The following is a 17,424-nucleotide window of genomic DNA, read 5'->3' on the forward strand; positions in this document are numbered from 1 at the left end:
GGTGTTGGTTTCAAAGTGGGGATTTTGGGGGTTTTTTTTTTGGAAAGATGCGCGAGGCATGCAGAAGAGCGCGTCGGAAAAGCGCCGTCTTTTGGTCAAAGTGCCCGGGAGCGGAGGATTTGGCGCTGCACCCTGAAGTCGACGCTGATGCGAGTCGATGGCTGTTGGGTGGGCGAAATGTGCGGTGCTGTGCTGGCGGGGCGCGAGAGGTGCAGCCCATCGGAATGAGGCTCTCGAAATCCCCCCTCTCTGCGCCCAGCAGGCGCGCGCTGCTCCTATTCCCCACCCCCTCAACCATCCTCCACCATCTCAACCTTTGCCAACATCGCATCGTTAGCCATGGCGTATCACTATACTTCGGCAGCGGATGCGTACAGCACCAATGCTTCGGCCACAGATTCGCCGTTCGACTACCCCGTTCGCGCGTCGCTCGAGTCTCCCTCACTGCCCATCGCCGGGTCGGGCACCTACGATGCGCGACCAGCCAATTCGAACGGCTACGCGCGTGCACCGGACAACGACCACCACGATGACGACGACGACGAGGACGAGGACTGGAATGTGTACGACGACTTTAACATGACGCGGCCCATGCCTCAGCGCACCTCGACCTCGGGGCTCGCGTCGCAGTCCGATGCATATTGGGATGCCAGCAAAGCCTCGCTCATCGACACGCCGTATGCCGACACCCCGGGCAACCGCAAGTCGCTCCTACCCTCCGAGGCGTTTGGATTCGATGTGAGAAACGCCGACCCGCGTCGCTCGATGATCGCCAGCACGGCTCCGAACCGCATGTCGACCTTCTCGGCCGGTGGCGCGCCGAATGCGATCAGCGGCGTCGGACCGCAACACGCCGATTCGACGGGCATCGAACTCATCACCGTCCCCGCACTCGGCAACGAATACACCAAGGAGGAACTGCGCGACATGACGCGATCCTCCAAGCGCCGCCGCAAACGCACCGCCCGCACAAAGCGTTGCTCCCTCTGGGTGTCGGGTCAAGACCATCTCTGGGGCTGGCTCAGTCCACGCGTAGCCGTATTCCTCGCATTCTTCATCCTCGCCTCCCTCGGTGTCCTACTCTACTTTGTCATTCCTCGCGTACCCACCTTTGCCATCCTCACCACCAACCCCGTGGTGGCGATTCCGAACGGTGCGAGCATGCAAGTCAACCGCAGCCCGACGAACTTCAGCATGGATATGGGCTTCAACCTGCGCGCGTCGAATCGCGGCGGGTGGATCGCATCCCACGCGCGCGACATCAAGATGCAGGTCACCGACCTCAACACCTACCGCACCGTCGGCAAGGGCCAACTCGACAACCTCTCGTTCAAGGCTCGTGGCAATACGCTGTTTCAAATGCCGGTCCACTTTAGCTACGTCAGTATCAATACCACGGGCGACCAGACCTGGCAGGACTTTTACACCGCCTGCGGGCCGAATATCCAGGGCCAGTCGAGGCCTACGCTCAACTTGGCCATTCAGTTGAGCATGGATATTGCAGGCTTGATTGGGAGGAAGGCGACCAATACGCAGATCAACAATGTCGCCTGTCCCTTTACGCTCCAGTCGTATCAGTAGCCCGCGCTCCCTCTCTCGCTCTCTCTCTCTCTTTGTTTTTTCTTTTTGCACGGACAATTTTGCATTTACTTCTATCCACACGCTGGGTGTGTGCGGTTGGATGGTGTTGTTGGAGCGGCCATGCGTCGGGCGACTTTTGGATGGAGCTCGTGGATGAACTGGTCAAGGTGGCTTGATTGTCAGCGGACAGTTGGACCGTATTCTAGCCAGGCGCGTTGCTCGTATGGCTGCACTTCGGGGGGAGGGCTTTGTGCATTTGATCGAGTAAGAGTGGACCGTGTGTGGTTTCGATCCGCGTGTCGACGCCAATCTGTGTAGGTTGACGCGGGGAGCGAGGTGGACGATGTCCAAGTGAGCCGAGTATTCGCTGAGCGAGCTGGTCGCCAGGGGGTTAGACGAGGTCAAAACGCCAAACCCTCGGTTGCCGTCCTCGAGCATCAGGGCAGCCTGTCGGTGCAGCTCAAGGCTCTCGTCACCAACCGCATCGCCGCAATGTTCGGGTCGAATCTGCCAAAGTACGCGCCGTCCACCTCGCATTCCGTCCCATTCATCACGCCGCAATCAGCTCATCTCCAACCACACCCTTGGTCGGCATCACACGAAAACAGCTGACCACCAAACTACGGTTCGCGCGCGCCTCGGTGAGTGCAGTGTACTTGTTAGATGGCGTCCTTGAGCGCCCAGACGTCGCTCGCCTTTTGCGCGAGCTCCTGATTGCTCTGCTTGGTCAAATGGGCCAGCTCCCACAGCACCGTCTGACCGCTCTCCAACACGCCCGTACTTGCCAAATTGGCTCCCTCTGCATTGTACGTTCCGTTCCTGCTCTGGTCGTCCAGATCGAGCAATGCCGCATTGGCCGTGTTCTTGGCGATCAAATGCCCCACAATGCCCAACGTCTTCTTCGCCGTCTGCGCTGGCATTTGCAGCGCTACGATCGACAACCTCTTGGCAAAAGCCGCCTGCACATGTTGATCCGAGGCAGACCTGACCAAGATCGAGTAGATAGTGTCGAGGGCAAGGTCGGTGGCATCGCCCGAGGTGAAGGGGAGGAAGAAAAGCACGTAGTACAGGTGCGATAGCATGTCCGTCAGATCCAGGTTGAGAATCGTACCCTGCGCCTGGTTGAGGAACAGATCAAAGGTGGTTTTGAGCGCCACGATGATCTGCCGAATCACCCTCGTCAGGACCGATTGATCCAACAAGATGTTTTCGTCGTCCGAGTCCGAGTCCGAGTCATCGTTGGTGGTGGTGAGAAGAGCAGCATTCGTAGCCACGTGCACCTTGAGCACCTTGAGCAGGTCGCGGAAAAAGTCCACGTTGACTCGGTGAGCATACATGCTCAACCCCCTCATGCCACTCTCCAACACCCCCGCCGCCACACTGCCCACCGGCGCCTTGAGCAGCGTAAAGTACAACACAAACACCAGCTTGAGTGTTTCGGTCTGGTTCCTCTCCCGCAACTCCAGATCCACGGTAGCTTCGGCCTCCTTCATCTCGTCCTCGATCGCGCGCAGCTCCTTCTGCTTCTTGACCTGCTTCTTGCTCAGATGCACCGCTGCACCCTTGCGCACCTCGCGCGCCTTGGCTTTCCCGCCCTTGCCCCTCTTTTCGCGCGCCTTCATCGCCGCCCTCCTCTCCTCGGCCTCCTTAAACGCCCTCGCCGCATCCTTCTCCGGATCCGTCGCATTCGTCGTACTACTCCTCTTACTTCCCAACTCGTCGCGAAGTCGCAAATGGAGCAGCACGTCGAGCACGCGCGAGTTGACCTTGAATCGTCGCTCCTTGGTCATGCGATGGATCAACCGCACCACCTCGAGCGAGACCTCGCCCGTCAAGTCGCCCAGTACCACCGTCTTGATCGCCTCGTAACAGGCCACCTCCTCCTCGCCCCACTGTCGTCTGGACATGCGCGCCACTACCACGCCCAAGATGTTCTGGCGAAAGTTAAAGTGCACCGCCCTCACCGCCAGCGTGCTGAAAACCCGAATCGCCGCTCCCTCCAACTTGCCCACGCCCGGCTTGATCTTGTCTTCAGGGCCGGCGTTGGCGGCCTTGAGTTCGGCTTCGCACAGCTCGAGGAAATCGCGATAGACCGCCACCAGCCCCGCCTCGTACTCTCGACGCCGCGCAATCTCCTGACCCACTTTATCGTCCTGCTCCTTCTCGGTGAGGCTGCGAATGCGGTACCCCGGCAGGATATCCACAAACACGGCGAGCAGCGATACCATAGCCAGCTGGCGGATCGCAGGTGGCACCTCGATCTTGACGGGGCGCGCGGTGGATCTATCGCCGGCGGCTCTGGCTGCTGCCTGCTCGGCACGGATCTCGGGGATCTTTTCCGGAGGCGCCGAGATGGTGGCTCCCGCAAACACGGCCAACCGCCTGAGCAGGCCGAGATTCACTTCGGGGTCGGCGATGATCTGGGACGCGAGCGATGCGATCTGGTTGCGCGCGAGCAGCAGCGTGTGTTTGTGCGCTGCGGCCACGGCGGCGCGGTGGGCGGATGCGGCTTTGCGCGACGCCGGTGCGGGCGGCAGCCGACACGCATGCGAGGCAAGCAGGATCTCGTACGGCGCCGTCAAGTTGAAGCGCGCCGAGTGCGTGATGGACGAATGCACCACCGGTGTCGATGTCGACGGCGCGGCTTCTTCGTCTGGCGGGCTGGCAGCTCGGGGGATGGGCGCATGCACCGCACGGCTCTTCTGCGCCCGTTCGTCGTCCGACTCGGACTCGACGTCCGAGCCAAGCCCCTCTGGCTCCGAATCCTGCCTGTCTTGAGGTTCCGAGTCGGAGTCGTCGCTGAGGTCGCCGTCGAGCTTGCGCACGGGCAGCTTGGCATTGACGCGCAGCTTGCGCTCCTGTTCGCGCTCGTGCTGCTCGCGCTGCTTGCGCTTCCCCAGCCGCGCCATATACGCCGCCTCGGCATCCTCATCTGCCTCGTGCGACTTGGTCGGACGCTTAGGCGCTTCGTCCTCGGATACGATCTCCTCGCCCTCGGAGACGTCGCTGTATTCCTGGTAGTTCTTCTTCTCCACCACCTTTTCCGGCTCGTCTTCGCTGTCGTCCATCAGGTCCGAATCAAACTCCTCGTCGTCGTCGTCGGAAGGTGGCTGTGTGAGGCGTGCCTTCTTCTCGGCGGTGACACGCCTACGCTCATCGTCGAATGCCTTGCGATCCGAACGCTTGAGCTCCTTTGCTTTCTGCTTTGCGTCCTTCTGCGACACATTGATCGCCTTGTTGCTATCCAGTCCTTGGAGGAAGGCCAAGTTGGACGCCGAAACCGTCTTGACGTCGACGTCGTCGTCGCTGGCCACATCCGACGCCTCGTCCGACTCGGGCTCGTACTCGACCGCGCCCTTGCCCTTGGTTTTACCGTTGGTCTGTTGGACTGCTGGCGGTGCATCGTCGTCGGACTCGTCGTCGGATCGGCGGATGTACATGTCGAGCTGCTGGGCGAGCTTGGGTGCGCGTGCTGCGCTGGGCCGCGAGTGCCTGGTAGACTTGTTGGCGGCGCTGCTGGACGCAGCCGCTTTTCGCTTGACAGCCGGCATGGTTGCGTGTGTGCCTGGCTGTGTGAGATGCGATGATGGCGGTGCGGCAAGAAAGTGTAGGAAAGTGGACCCTGGTCGTGTGGTGCTGCGCCCAGAGAAGAAAAAAAGCAGAAGAGTGTTGCTCTGGCTGGATTTTTTTCTGAGAAAAGAAAAAAGTGCGAATGGAGGCGGTGTCATGCTTATGTCACGGTGTGGACCCTGGCGCAGCCAACCCATCGAGAGAGCAACAAAGCAACACAGCAACACTTACTGCTCAGCAACGACCATCCACACACACGGTAGCACACGGTAGAGCATTGCGATCGGGATGAAGGTGGCCGTGGTGCAGTTTACGTCGCTGCTGACGTGGTGGTGGCTGCCGTCGTTCGGGTCGCAGCTGTTGCTCAACGCGTGCTACTCGCTGCACCTCGTCACACCTCCCGCGGCGGATGCGCACCAACGCCGGAACAACCACGCACAACTCGCACGCACCGCAGTCATCGTTGGCACGCTCGTGTACCAGCTCGTCAACGCGGCGCTTTCTGCACAACCGAACTACTACCAGCTGCTTGGACTGCCGCTGGACGTGGACGGCGAAGGAGTCAAGCGGTCGTTCCGCGCGTTGGCACGACGCTACCATCCGGACAAAGTGGGCGAGCAGGGCGAAGCGATCTTCATCGTACTGCGCAAGGCGCACGATGCGCTGTCGGACCCAGTGAAGCGATTCGCATACGACCGGTTCGGCGCCGAGGTGGTGGAGTGGAAGGACTGCGAGTCGGCGCGCGACTACATGCGACGGGGCCTGCTGGGGATGGTGGGATTCTACACGATCAATCCTGCGATGTACGCCCTGTTCGGGTGGATCAACGGTGGTGGGGACGGGATGAGCTTCTGGCGGCTGGCGTGTCTGTTCGGACTGCTTGCTGCGGAGCTGTGCATGCTGGTGGCACCCGAGTATCCGACGTGGCTGGCGATCGGACTGCCCAACACGACGATCCACGGCGCAAGGGTGCTGGCGCACACGCTGTTTGTCAACTTTTTCTTTGCGTCGATGCAGCTCGGTGCGGCGCTGGACGTGCTCGAGTACGGCGAGCGCGGTGCGCCTGCGCGGGGCAAGGCACGAAAGGCGCAACGCGCGCAGGCCGAGATGGAGGCGGTGCGCGTGCGGACGCAGACACTGCAGCAAGCGAGCGAGCTGATCTGCAAGACGGCGCTGCACAACTTTGCGCACGAGGTGCAGCCGTTTGCTCCGGCAAGAACGACGACGGGCAAGGAAGGGCCGAGGCAGATGAGCGCAGAGGAGGAGCAGCTGTTTGCGAGCATCAGCCAGGTGCTGTTGAGCCGCAGCTTGGTGCAGCAGAATCCGCAGCTGGCTCAGCTGGCGGAGCAGGCGCCGATCAAGAAGGAAGAGCCGCACGAGAAGGAGGTCGAATCGGAAGCGATCGGGCCTGAAGAAAAGTCAGCCAAAGGATCGGAGGATGCCGATGCGATACGCACCAAGCAAGAGCCCAGCTCGCCCGTGCTGGCACCAGCAGCGGTTGGAGAAGCGACAGTCAAGGTCGAGGCGGTGGATGCCTTGCGCGCCGAAGCCATCAAAGAGGAAGCCGAGGAGCCGCCTGCTGTTGTCGACGAGCCAACAAAGCCAGAGCCGACGCAGGCTACATTAGCGAGCGAGTAATTACTCACATCGAGCTGTCAATCCATCATGCCGAGTCGGGAGTGTTGGTGTTGTGTCGTTGGATCATGGATGGGGAGTGAAGACTGTTAGGTTTGTGGTCCGGTGGCGCCTTCGACCGGGGCTGCAAGGAGGTTTCGCATCGGAAAGCGCCGTTGATACCCGATGCGATCCCAGCCGGCCCCGAAGTTTTCCCAGGTCGGGACGCAGAGACCTTGGAAGCGAGGCTGATTGCAACTCCGCCTGCACCGAGCCGACGCCTACTTTTTCGCCCAGACGATCCGCGACACACCACCGAGCGATTCATACTCGGCTAGCGCGGACATTTGAGACCGGGGCATGTCAGCCACGACCCCACGCCAAGAACGAGCTGGAACCATGCCAAACACCCAGCACTTTCAGTTGCGATGGATGAGAGGGATGGACGGATGAATTCTAGCAAGGACGACGAGGCTGGGTCGCGTGCCTGCATATTGGAGGTGCAGCTGCTGCCGCCGTAGGCGAAGGGCATGAGCGCTCGGCACGGCGTCTGCTCTGGCGGCGCTCCCCCCTTGCTTGCACGCGCGCTGCCACGCCAGAGCATCAGAGCATCGCGAGTGGATTGACTGGATCGGGGGGCCGCGCTCGAGCCGACGAAATTGCACGAAATGCAACAACTCATTCGGTAGATCAGCTGCCTGAACTAATTTATGCAGTCCAGCCAGCCAACTCCAAGCTGGCAGCTCTCTCTTCATCCGCCTCAATTTTCGAACAAAAAAAATAAATATTCGCAGAAAGTAGAGAAAAAAAAACCCGCGCGAGAGAGAGAGAGAATTTGACCGGGCCAAAGATGACTGAGAGAGAGAGGGAGAGAGAGAGAGAAAGGCCGAGTGGGAGCGGAGCGCGGCTCGGCTGCTCTCCTGTCTCGGCCTGGAGCGACGAGGCGACTGTGGTTTGGCGCTGCTGGGCCTCGACGATCAACTCGTCCTCACACTCGCACCACCCCCAAACGACCACCACCACCACCACCCTTCCACACCTCCAATCGCGTGGCTGGATTATTCGACACCATGAGCGCCGCCGTCATGGCCGCGCTGCCACCGCTCGCAAGGGTGTGGCATCAGGACGACCCGTCGGTGCGCGTCATCCAGGCCGACAACACCACCGACCCCAACGCCACCTTCCAGCGCGAGAGCGTAGGCACCACCGGCAACATCGTCGACATGGTCATCTGCTGTCTGTCGTTCGTCGGCGCCATCGCCATCATCTTGCCCTACGTCCTCAACCGTCGCAGCCGCAAGCTCCGTCACGCTCTCATCCTTGGGCTCGCCACCTCCGACCTCGCCACCTCGGTCGTCATCATCATCACCACCGCCTGCCTCATCGCCAACATCAACCTCGTACAGCACCACCAGCCCTGCACTTTCCTCGGCTACGTCTTGGTCAGTTCCATCTTTTCGCAGCATCTCTGGAATCTGTCCATCGCCATCGTCACCTACATGATCCTCGTACATCCGCTCTCCAACTTTACGCTCACCGTCGAGAAGCGCGTGCGCTGGCTGTGGCCCATCTTTTGGCTGCTCTCGTTCGCCATCAATGCGATCCCCTTTGCGCTGGGCGGATTCGGGTTTCGCGGCGGCTACTGCGCCTTCACTACGCCCTTCCTCTTCACCTCGCTCTTTCAGTTCATCCCGCGCGCGGTGGTGTTCGTCGTGATCCTCTGCCTCTACACCCACCTCTTCTTCTTCCTACGCCGCACCAACCTCTTCTCCAGAGCCAACCACTCCAACTCGCTCAGCCGCAGCAGACAGCCTTCCGCCAACCCGCAATCCCACCCGCAGCTCAACGCCACCGCCGCACATCAACAGCCTTTGCTTGTTGCACCACCAGCACCACACGAACACGCCTCCTCGGCTCCCTCTTCGTCCGCAGAGCACAGCACAAAGACCTCCGACGCAAGCAGGATCGCGCCGCCCGTGCTCGGCAAGAACGACCCCACCCTCGCTCGCAGGCGCTCCTCGTCGCTCGGCGAAAAGGACGCAAGCGTAGAGATGACCACGCTCGATCCAGCCTCGCGTCGACGCAACCACTCCTACGCCGACGTCTACTCGAACGATGACGAGGCCGACACCTCGCTTTCGGGTCTGCTCTCTTACTCGGGCCCACGTGGCGTGATGGACCCGAACTACACGATGGCGTCGCCGCGCACACGCACGCCTGCGCAGCTCGACATTGAAAAGGCGAATGCGCCGCACTACGACGCATCCTCCATCACCGCCCACTCGCCCTCCAACGCCTCGTCTGCCGGTGCGGCGGCGTCCGCCTCGCTCTCGGCCAAGGGATCCAGTGCGCCGCTCAACGCCTCTTTCCCGCGTGGCTCGGACGATGCACAGCGCCCTACCGCGTCTCGGCGACCCGTCACTGCAGGTGCCACTGGCGCCGAGAAGCGAGAGGCGAGTACGGCACGACGCGCGTCTGCAGGCGATTCGCGCTACGCCACCGCGCGCGATACGGACGTCGAGAGCGTGGATAGCGACGAGGGCGCGCGGCGCATGCGTCCACGCAAAGACGCGGGCGACTTTGACATGATGACGCCGCCGGTGGAGCATCTGAAGCACTACACTGCGCCCGTGCGCAGCTGCCGCATGGCCGACATCCTCGCCATGGGCGACGACGAGATGGCGCGTGCACGCACCGGGCTCGCCTCCGAACGCCGCAGCAGCGCCGTCCAAATCCTTCCCGGCGAAATCGTCGTCGAAATGCCCAGCAAGGAAGCCTTTGAAGAGTCCCTCGGCGACGACTGGAATTGGGGTATGGATGTCACCACCAAGAACGAGCACTCGCGGCCATCACGAAGACCTCGCGACGATACAGGCCTGCACACCGGAACATCCTCGACATCATCGCAGGATGAAAACGGCGTCGAGTCGATCGGGTCTACACTCAACCGACAGGCATCGTTGCTGTTGCTGCTCTACCCCGCCGCGTACTGTCTGTTGTTCTCCATTTCGATAGCGAGGTTGGCGGTGGATCTGGCGGATCCAGCTGCGTCGGTACGAAATGCCCACGACTGGCTACACCAACTCTCGCGCTGGCTCATCTTTGCACAGGGCGCCATCGACGCGATCATCTTCCAGTTCATCGAGCGCCAGTTCCGACAGCGCATGAAGCGTCGTCGACGCAAAGCCATGGGCGAACCCATCAACGACAGCTTCTCCCACCGTGTCGGCAAACTCGCCGTCGCCCAAGTCAAACGCAGCCTTCACAGAGGTTCCCAAACCACCCACGCCTGATATCACTAGATTTCTTATGTATTTGTACCAAATGTCACTCTTGGAATTCGGCTAGAATCGCTTGAGTTTGGTGGAAGGATGAGGGGCCAAGAAGCCAAGCAGGCCGATGGCACCAAAGACGACCAGGTAGGTTCCTACCGATCCGGCAATCGCACCCGTCCATCCAACGGTACGCATGTTGTGGCGCGCCCACTCTTCGGCCCTCTCGCCCAGCGCTGCAAAGTACTCGCCCAACCGAGTCGAACTGCTCGTGGTCAGCCCCAAATTCGCCGCGATCTTGTCCCAGCTTTCGCCCAACACGCGTGCGGGGATATCGTTGATCCTTGCCTGCGTTCCAAGCCCCGTAAACTTGGCGGCCTGCTGCAGACGCTCTCGGATCGACCTCGACGGTGGAGCCGGTGCACCGATGGGGCTCAGCGTGACGAGCAGGGTGATCCAGCCCAGAATGATGCTTGCGGTGAGGAGGGGGATGGATGTGGAGAGGCGCGAGTCGGATCGCCATTCGATGTAGTTGACCGTCTCCCCGCGTGCAGGGAGCAGAATCACATACCCAAACAACACCACCGTCGCCACCAACAGCACCACCGACAGTAGTGCCAGCTTCGCGGAATTTGAGGATAATCCTAGCGACACAGCATCCGCAAGGTGCGAGTACACCTGAAAGTACGACGTGAGGATGCCGCCGATGACGAGGTACTTGAGCTGCTTGCGCAGGTTCACGAGCGATTTGGGACCCGCGTGCGTGTCGAGCACCGTGGCGGTCGTAGAGGCCGATGAGGATGTGGCCGAGAGCGTGGGCGATAGCGGCACGCCTGCCGTGCTTGGATTGGACGACATGTTGAAGATGATGGTGGTGGTGTGCGATAGACCGGGCTCGGATGCATTCCAGCGCCGATCCCAACGCGACGTCCACACGTGCCGCCCATCACCCGGGATCGGCGATAACAGTCCGCAATCGCCGATTCGCACCGGCAGTGCAACCGGCAAGAAGAGCAGCGCAATCACACCATTTCTTGGATTTCTTGCCGCAAAAACGTGCGTCGCCCCGCACCGAGTCATCCTTGCTTCCCCCCCACCACCATCCTGTCGCCCACCGCACACCATGGCGCACAACGACCACCTGCTGCCGCGTCCACGCGAGATCCCCGGTCCAACCTCGCCACAGTCCAGCCTGCTCGCCGGTCGACAGCGCTACCTCCTCTTCCCGCGCTTCACTCTCGAGTCCGGCATCACCCTCACCAACGTCCCTGTTGCGTTTAAGACGTGGGGCCGGCTGGCGGATACGCGCGACAACGCGCTCGTCGTCTGCCATGCTCTCACGGGGTCTGCCGATGTAGAGGACTGGTGGGGCCCGCTGCTGGGTGTCGACAAGGTGTTCGACTACTCGCGCTTCTTTGTGGTGTGTTGCAATGTGCTCGGCAGCCCGTACGGGTCCGCATCGTCGTGTACGCAGGCGGGCGGCGAATCGTCCTGGGCCAAAGACGGCGACGATACCGCGGCCGATGCAATCATGCAGGCCAAGATGCAGTGGGACGGACAAGGGTGGTGGGGGCCCGAATTCCCCGCCACAACCGTGCGCGACGACGTGCGCATCCAGAAGCTCGTGCTCGAGTTCCTGGGGGTAGAGAGCGTTGCAGCGGTGGTGGGTGGTTCGATGGGCGGGATGGCGGTGCTCGAGTGGCCGCTCGTCTTTCCCACGCGCTGGCCGGGTCGCACGGACTCGACTTCGCGATACATCCAGGCGATCGTGCCGCTCGCCACGTCGGCACGCCATTCGGCATGGTGCATCTCGTGGGCCGAAGCCCAGCGCCAGTCGATCTACTCGGACCCGCTGTTCAAGCACGGCTACTACCTGCCCGCCGAGCCGCCGCGCAACGGGCTCTCGGCCGCACGCATGGCAGCGCTCCTCACCTACCGCTCGCGCGACAGCTTCGAATCGCGCTTCGGCCGTCGCGTCGGCAAAGCGCTCAAGGGCGGCGGGGCCGCTCTCCCCGTCCCGGACGCACACAGCGAAGCCCAAGCCAAGACGATCGACGACCAGCGTCGACGCTCGCTTGCGCACGATGCTGCTGCCGCCCATAATGAGGGTAACCTCTCGCCGCGCGTTAAACCGTACGGCTCCAACTCGCCGCTCAACGGATACTTTGCCGGCCCCAACGGTGCCTCGCTGTCTCCCACTGCCACAACTCCTCCTGTTCCGGCGGTGCCACATCCACCCACGGAGCTCTCGGACCAGGCAGTGCACGAGCGACTGGTGGAACCGTTCTCGCCCAGCACAGCCCCTGAAATCTTCTCGGCGCAGTCGTACCTTCGCTATCAGGGCGACAAGTTCGTGCGTCGCTTCGATGCCAACTGCTACATCCACCTCACGCGCAAGATGGACTCGCACGACGTAGCGCGCCACCGCTGGGGATGGCGTGTGCTCCGCACCTCCAACACCATCACCGGCGTCGTTCTCGATTCAGGTGTTCGTCCCGAGAGCGATGAAGCGGAGGATGCGGCGCTTATGAGGGTGCTTGATGTCCTGTCCAGCCATGGGCCGGTGGAGGGCAAGGTTCAACCACCCGCAGTGTTGGTGGTGAGCATCGAGAGCGATGGACTTTTCGCGCCGCCAGAGCAGATGCTCATACACGAGCTCGTGGGCGGAAGCGAGTTTGTGAGCGTCAAGAGTTCCGATGGCCACGACGGATTCTTGCTCGAGTTCGAACAGATTAATGCCAGCGTTGGCGCTTTCCTGCGCAAGAGGTTGGAGCCGATTTACAAGAGGCCGCAGCTGGAGGTGCAGCACGAACAGCAGCACGTAAAGGAAAGCGTGTTTGGCGAGGTGGAAGACGTTACCCGCTGGTAGAACCTTGGCTATCTAGCATCCAACTGCTAAACACCCGCATGGAGTGCATTGCAACCAGATGCAGCATCCATCTGCTTCTTCGTTGCGTGCCTCCCTCGCCACGTACTCCTGGCATCCAACTGCTCCAACCCGCCGCTGACCGTGATGCCATCCCCAACAGGGCGAGGATAGCATCCAACTGCTACCTTTGCACGCTCTGCCTTTGGCAAGGCCAACAAGACTCGCATCCAACTGCTGCCATCCCCTCCTCGGGAAAGCGCACATATACCTAGCATCCAACTGCTAACCGCGCATGCCCCTGGGCATCGCTAGCATCCAACTGCTCCCCCCTTCACTTTCGGAACCCTTGATTCGCATCGCATGTATCACCAGCATCCAACTGCTTTCTCCCTCCCTCGATCACTCGCATCGCATTGTAACACTAGCATCCAACTGCTTCTCTTCCAGCATCCCAACTGCTCTCAAATTCCACACTCTCTGCATTCCTCACCTGGCCCAAACCGGCTTCCTCTCGCGGGGACGACAATTTGCATTGCGCAATCACGCCCTTGTGGCTCTCCTCCTAGCCTCCAAGATCGGACCGAGCTGAAACCTCTTCTGAGCATACACGCCGTTATTAACCAGCAGCACCTTTTGCCTCCGGTGAACCGCCAGGTCCGGGAGCAGTTTGGGCGTGATCAAAAAGTACTGGCTCGCCCGCTCCTGGCAGGTCAGCTGCACAATGTGATTGTGCGTCACCCTCTCCGCCGTCGGATCCATACCCTGGTTAATCTCATCCACCAGTGTGAAGGGCGAACGAGACAGCTGGAGCAGACTCATGATGTACATGATCGTACTCAGCGTCCTCTCGCCTCCGGACTGGTGTTGCGCAGAGAGCGGAGCGAGCTCTTCGGCGTTGCGGAACTTGACCATGATTTCCAGCTTCCACTTTTCGAAATCGACATCCTCGACAATGCGCAGCTCGCCCGCAAGTCCCATACTATCGAAAGCACGGGAGAATTGGCGAGACACTTGGCCCACAAGGCGTCGAAGCAGAGGCTCCCATTTGGCACGCAGCGAGGCGATGCGCGCAGTGGTCTGCGTCTGAAGCTCCCCCAACGCCTCGAGCTCGTCCGTCAGCGAGGCGATTTCGCGCTGCCGAGCACGGTACTGCTCGATGACCTCCGGTCGGACGCCTTCGGCCAGATCGAGCTTACTCTGCTCGGCGCGCAGTTCGGCACTGCACCGATCGGTGTCGAGCAGCTCGTCATCGTTGGGGTCCAAGCCGGCAACGAGATCGCCGGCCTCGTCGATGAGACGCTGGACGTGCGCGCGCAGGTCGGCCGCCTCGCGGCGTGCGCGCACATGCGCCGCCTGAGCTTGCTCCAACGCTGATGCTGCCTCGCGCTCTGCTTCGTGCACGTCGCGCAGCGCATTCTCGATCAGCACGCCGCACGCGTCCCACTGCCACTTGCTCAGCGAGGCCGCATGCCTGCGATCGCCCACCTTGCTCATCTGCACCACCTGCGCACACAGGTCCTGCGCCTTGTGCGCACGCCGCTGCGCCAGCGCGCGCACCTCCTTCATGAGCCGTGCGCGCTTCTCCTCGCGCGAGGGCTCGCGCTCCTTGTCCCGCAACTCGCGCCGACGCGCCTCGATGAGCGCACGCTCGCGCTGCCACTGCTTCTGCGCGCCCACCTTGTCGCGCCGCTCGCGCTGCAGCTCCTCTAGCCGCTCGTCGTACCGCGCCTTCTCCGCCTTGAGCGTCTGGTCGCTCTTGAGCAGTGCGCGTGTACTCGCCTCGAGCTGCTTCTTCTTGTCGCTCAGCTCCTGGATCTTGGTCGACAGCGTACGTTGGCGCTCGCGGTCCACCGCATCCACCAGACTGCGCGCAGGCCCAATGCGCCGCGACACGGTCTGGCGCACATCCGCACCGTAGCGCGAGACGTTGATCGTAAAGTTCTCGCCGCCCGCAATGAAGCGTCGGAACTTGCCCGAGCGCTCGATGCGCTCCACATCCACGTTGGGATTGAGCGTGATGGGCATGCGGTGCAGATGCGACTGTCGGCACAGATGCACCAGCACGTCCTCGGGCCCGTCGATCAGGTCGATCACGTACGACTCGAAGCCCACGCCCGCCAGCTGCTCGCGCGGCACATCGGGCCGCATGCTGTCGAGCGCGATGCCCTCCACCTCGGCGACGGTGATGCGCAGCCTTTGTGTGTCGATGAGCTCGCGCGTAAACGTGTCGTAGTCCTCGCGCGTCTGGCACACAAACGACTTTTGCACCACCCACGGGATGCACGACTCCACCGCCGCCGCATACCGCTGGTCCTTGAGCGCAATCTCGAGCAGCACGGGCTCGTGCACGCGCTTGCGGAAGCGGTGCTGGTTCTCGCGCAGCCACATGGTCGCACGGTACACGTGCTCGTCCGCCGACCGGATCTTCTCCAGACGCTGCTGCGGCACATTGTCGAGCTGCGCCAGCTGCTCGCGGTAGTTGTGCATGCCGCGGTCGATCGTCTGGCTCTCGACGCGCACGTCCTGCAGCTGGCGCTGCATGTCGTTGCAGCGCGTCGAGCAGTCGTCCTGCTTGGCGCGCACGGCGCGCATGGCCGCCTCCACCTCGGCCGTATCCTGCGCACCCGGCTCGTCGCCCAGACTCGCGGAGCGCTCGGCGATCTCCCTGCGCAGCTCGGCGAGGCGCCGCGTGCGGTCCTCGTCCTTGCGGTTGAGCATGCCCACCTCGGTGAGCTTGGTCTCGATCTCGCCGCCGAGCTCCTCGACGGTCTTGGCGAGGCTGCGCCGCTTCTTGTCGTCGCTGGCATACACGCTCTCGAGGCGCTCCAGCTCGAGGTTGAGCTTGGTCGTCTTTTCCTCGAGCTCGGTGCGTTTCTGGCGCACGGGCTGGCCGCGCTGCGCAATCTCGGCGAGCTGCTGGCGACGCGCATCGCGCTCCTGCTGGAGTTCCTGTACGTTGCGCTTGGTGCGGTTGTAGTCGGCCATGGCGAGCATGACTTCGAGGCGCTCGATGCGCTCCTGGATCTGCTTGCGCTCCTCGAATCGCTGGACGTCCACCTGGAGCGCCTGGTTGCGCTGTTCGAGGTGCGCCTTTTCGTCCTGCCTCTCCTTGAGCTTGGTGGCGATCTCGGCGGCCTGCTTGCCTTGCGCGCTGAGCTTGGCGTGCCAGCGCACGAGGCGCTCTCCGCCGACCGCCTTTTCGGTCTCGACGAGCCGCTTGGCGTCGGTCATCTTGGCAAACTCGTGCACCTTGTCCTGGGGCAGGAAGGAGCACAGGTTGGCCACGTCGATTTTGAACTCGGCCACCGCCTCGAGCACGGCGTTCTTGGTGGAGGCGCGGCGGTTGAGGAACCAGTCGCTCTTGTTGCTGGCGGTGGTGAGGGTGCGTTTGATGATGGGGTTGGTGTCGCCGGGCGCGGCTTGCAGCTCGATCTCGATCCAGCCTTGCGTCTCGCCGCGCTTGACGAACGAGCCGAGCTGCGAGGCGCGACCGAGCAGGGCGGGTGCGCCGCCGAGGCCGAGCGCGATGGCACAGGCGATACTGCTCTTGCCGGTGCCGTTGGGGCCGCAGATGAGGTTGAGGTAGGGCCCGACGTGGAATTCGACCGAGTCGTAGGTGAGAAAGTTGGAGAGCGCGATGCGGCGGATGGCGCCGGGCAGGTAGCCGTCTGGCGAGCGATCCTGGCGGTGATCTGCGTCGGCGGCATGTGCCGAGTCGGCAGCAGCCGAGGGTGCATCGTCTTGCTCGGCGTCCAGGGATTCTTCTTCGTCGTTGTCGGATAGCTCGTCATCTGTCTCCGGCGCTCGAGTGCCGTTGGTTTGGGACGCGCTGTGTGCATTGGCAGCGGACCGACGTGGACGCGAGGGGGAGCCGTTGGCGTTCGGTGTTAGTTCTGGCGACGTTCTTCTGCGCTTGACTGGCGAGCTGGAGCTAGGACCGTTCTGGCTGCGAGTCTGGCGTGGAGTTCGAGTCTCTGCGTCCTGCGAGGCGGATGGCGGGGATGAAGAGGGAAGAGCGTCTTGGGAAGGCGACCGCTTGATCCTCTTGCGCTGCTGCTGCTGGGGGCCCAAATCGGCCTGCGATCGCGACTGTTTCATGTTGAGATTGGTCTCCTCAGCCAGAGGATGGCGCTTCCGAGGCGAAGTGGCGGGAGAGGGCGGTGGCAATGCAGACGACCTGCGAGAAGTGACAGGCATGATGGTGGCTGCTTACGCCTGCATGGCTGCGTGTAGCTGCAGAGGGGGCAGTCCCGAGGGTAGACGCGTAAAGAAGGGACGCGGTGGAGGCGCGTAAGTCGTAGTCGCGTATGAAAAGCGGTGGTTGCCAAGGAGCGGCGTCATACCCGCACGGCTGTTGCGATGTGGAACCGAATGGCGGACGACGATGATGATGGAGTAGGAGGTGGTGGGCGGTGGGAAGAAAGGGGGCAGGCAGGCGGAAGTGCACCTGCCACGGACCTCATCACCGGCGCTTTCAGACGGTGCGGAATCAGTGGCAGCAGCGGCAGAATCAGCCAC

At 62.1% G+C, this 17,424-nt stretch overlaps 7 protein-coding genes across 7 annotated transcripts; 4 read left to right on the top strand and 3 right to left on the bottom strand.

Annotated features, from left to right (window-relative positions):
• Positions 1-339: 339 nt before the first annotated feature.
• Positions 340-1,581, top strand: PAN0_009c3884 (uncharacterized protein; the record flags this gene model as incomplete). The annotated part of the gene is made up of 1 exon (XM_014800843.1): positions 340-1,581. The coding sequence occupies one exon, from the start codon at positions 340-342 to the stop codon at positions 1,579-1,581; it is 1,242 nt and encodes a 413-aa protein (XP_014656329.1).
• A 659-nt stretch (positions 1,582-2,240) lies between these two features.
• PAN0_009d3885 (nucleolar complex-associated protein 3) lies at positions 2,241-5,132 on the bottom strand (the record flags this gene model as incomplete). The annotated part of the gene is made up of 1 exon (XM_014800844.1): positions 2,241-5,132. The coding sequence occupies one exon, from the start codon at positions 5,130-5,132 to the stop codon at positions 2,241-2,243; it is 2,892 nt and encodes a 963-aa protein (XP_014656330.1).
• A 307-nt stretch (positions 5,133-5,439) lies between these two features.
• PAN0_009c3886 (chaperone J-domain-containing protein) lies at positions 5,440-6,789 on the top strand (the record flags this gene model as incomplete). The annotated part of the gene is made up of 1 exon (XM_014800845.1): positions 5,440-6,789. The coding sequence occupies one exon, from the start codon at positions 5,440-5,442 to the stop codon at positions 6,787-6,789; it is 1,350 nt and encodes a 449-aa protein (XP_014656331.1).
• A 1,046-nt stretch (positions 6,790-7,835) lies between these two features.
• PAN0_009c3887 (uncharacterized protein) lies at positions 7,836-10,058 on the top strand (the record flags this gene model as incomplete). Its single annotated transcript, XM_014800846.1, has 1 exon — positions 7,836-10,058. One exon carries the CDS (start codon positions 7,836-7,838, stop codon positions 10,056-10,058), a length of 2,223 nt encoding a protein of 740 aa, XP_014656332.1.
• A 51-nt stretch (positions 10,059-10,109) lies between these two features.
• Positions 10,110-10,895, bottom strand: PAN0_009d3888 (uncharacterized protein; the record flags this gene model as incomplete). The annotated part of the gene is made up of 1 exon (XM_014800847.1): positions 10,110-10,895. One exon carries the CDS (start codon positions 10,893-10,895, stop codon positions 10,110-10,112), a length of 786 nt encoding a protein of 261 aa, XP_014656333.1.
• A 265-nt stretch (positions 10,896-11,160) lies between these two features.
• Positions 11,161-12,906, top strand: PAN0_009c3889 (homoserine O-acetyltransferase; the record flags this gene model as incomplete). The annotated part of the gene is made up of 1 exon (XM_014800848.1): positions 11,161-12,906. One exon carries the CDS (start codon positions 11,161-11,163, stop codon positions 12,904-12,906), a length of 1,746 nt encoding a protein of 581 aa, XP_014656334.1.
• A 540-nt stretch (positions 12,907-13,446) lies between these two features.
• On the bottom strand, positions 13,447-17,103 carry PAN0_009d3890 (p-loop containing nucleoside triphosphate hydrolase protein; the record flags this gene model as incomplete). The annotated part of the gene is made up of 1 exon (XM_014800849.1): positions 13,447-17,103. One exon carries the CDS (start codon positions 17,101-17,103, stop codon positions 13,447-13,449), a length of 3,657 nt encoding a protein of 1,218 aa, XP_014656335.1.
• Between the last annotated feature and the right edge of the window lie 321 nt (positions 17,104-17,424).

The sequence above is a fragment of the Moesziomyces antarcticus genome, assembly GCF_000747765.1.
Source record: "Moesziomyces antarcticus DNA, scaffold: scaffold_v10009, strain JCM 10317, whole genome shotgun sequence".
Classification (NCBI taxonomy): domain Eukaryota; kingdom Fungi; phylum Basidiomycota; class Ustilaginomycetes; order Ustilaginales; family Ustilaginaceae; genus Moesziomyces; species Moesziomyces antarcticus.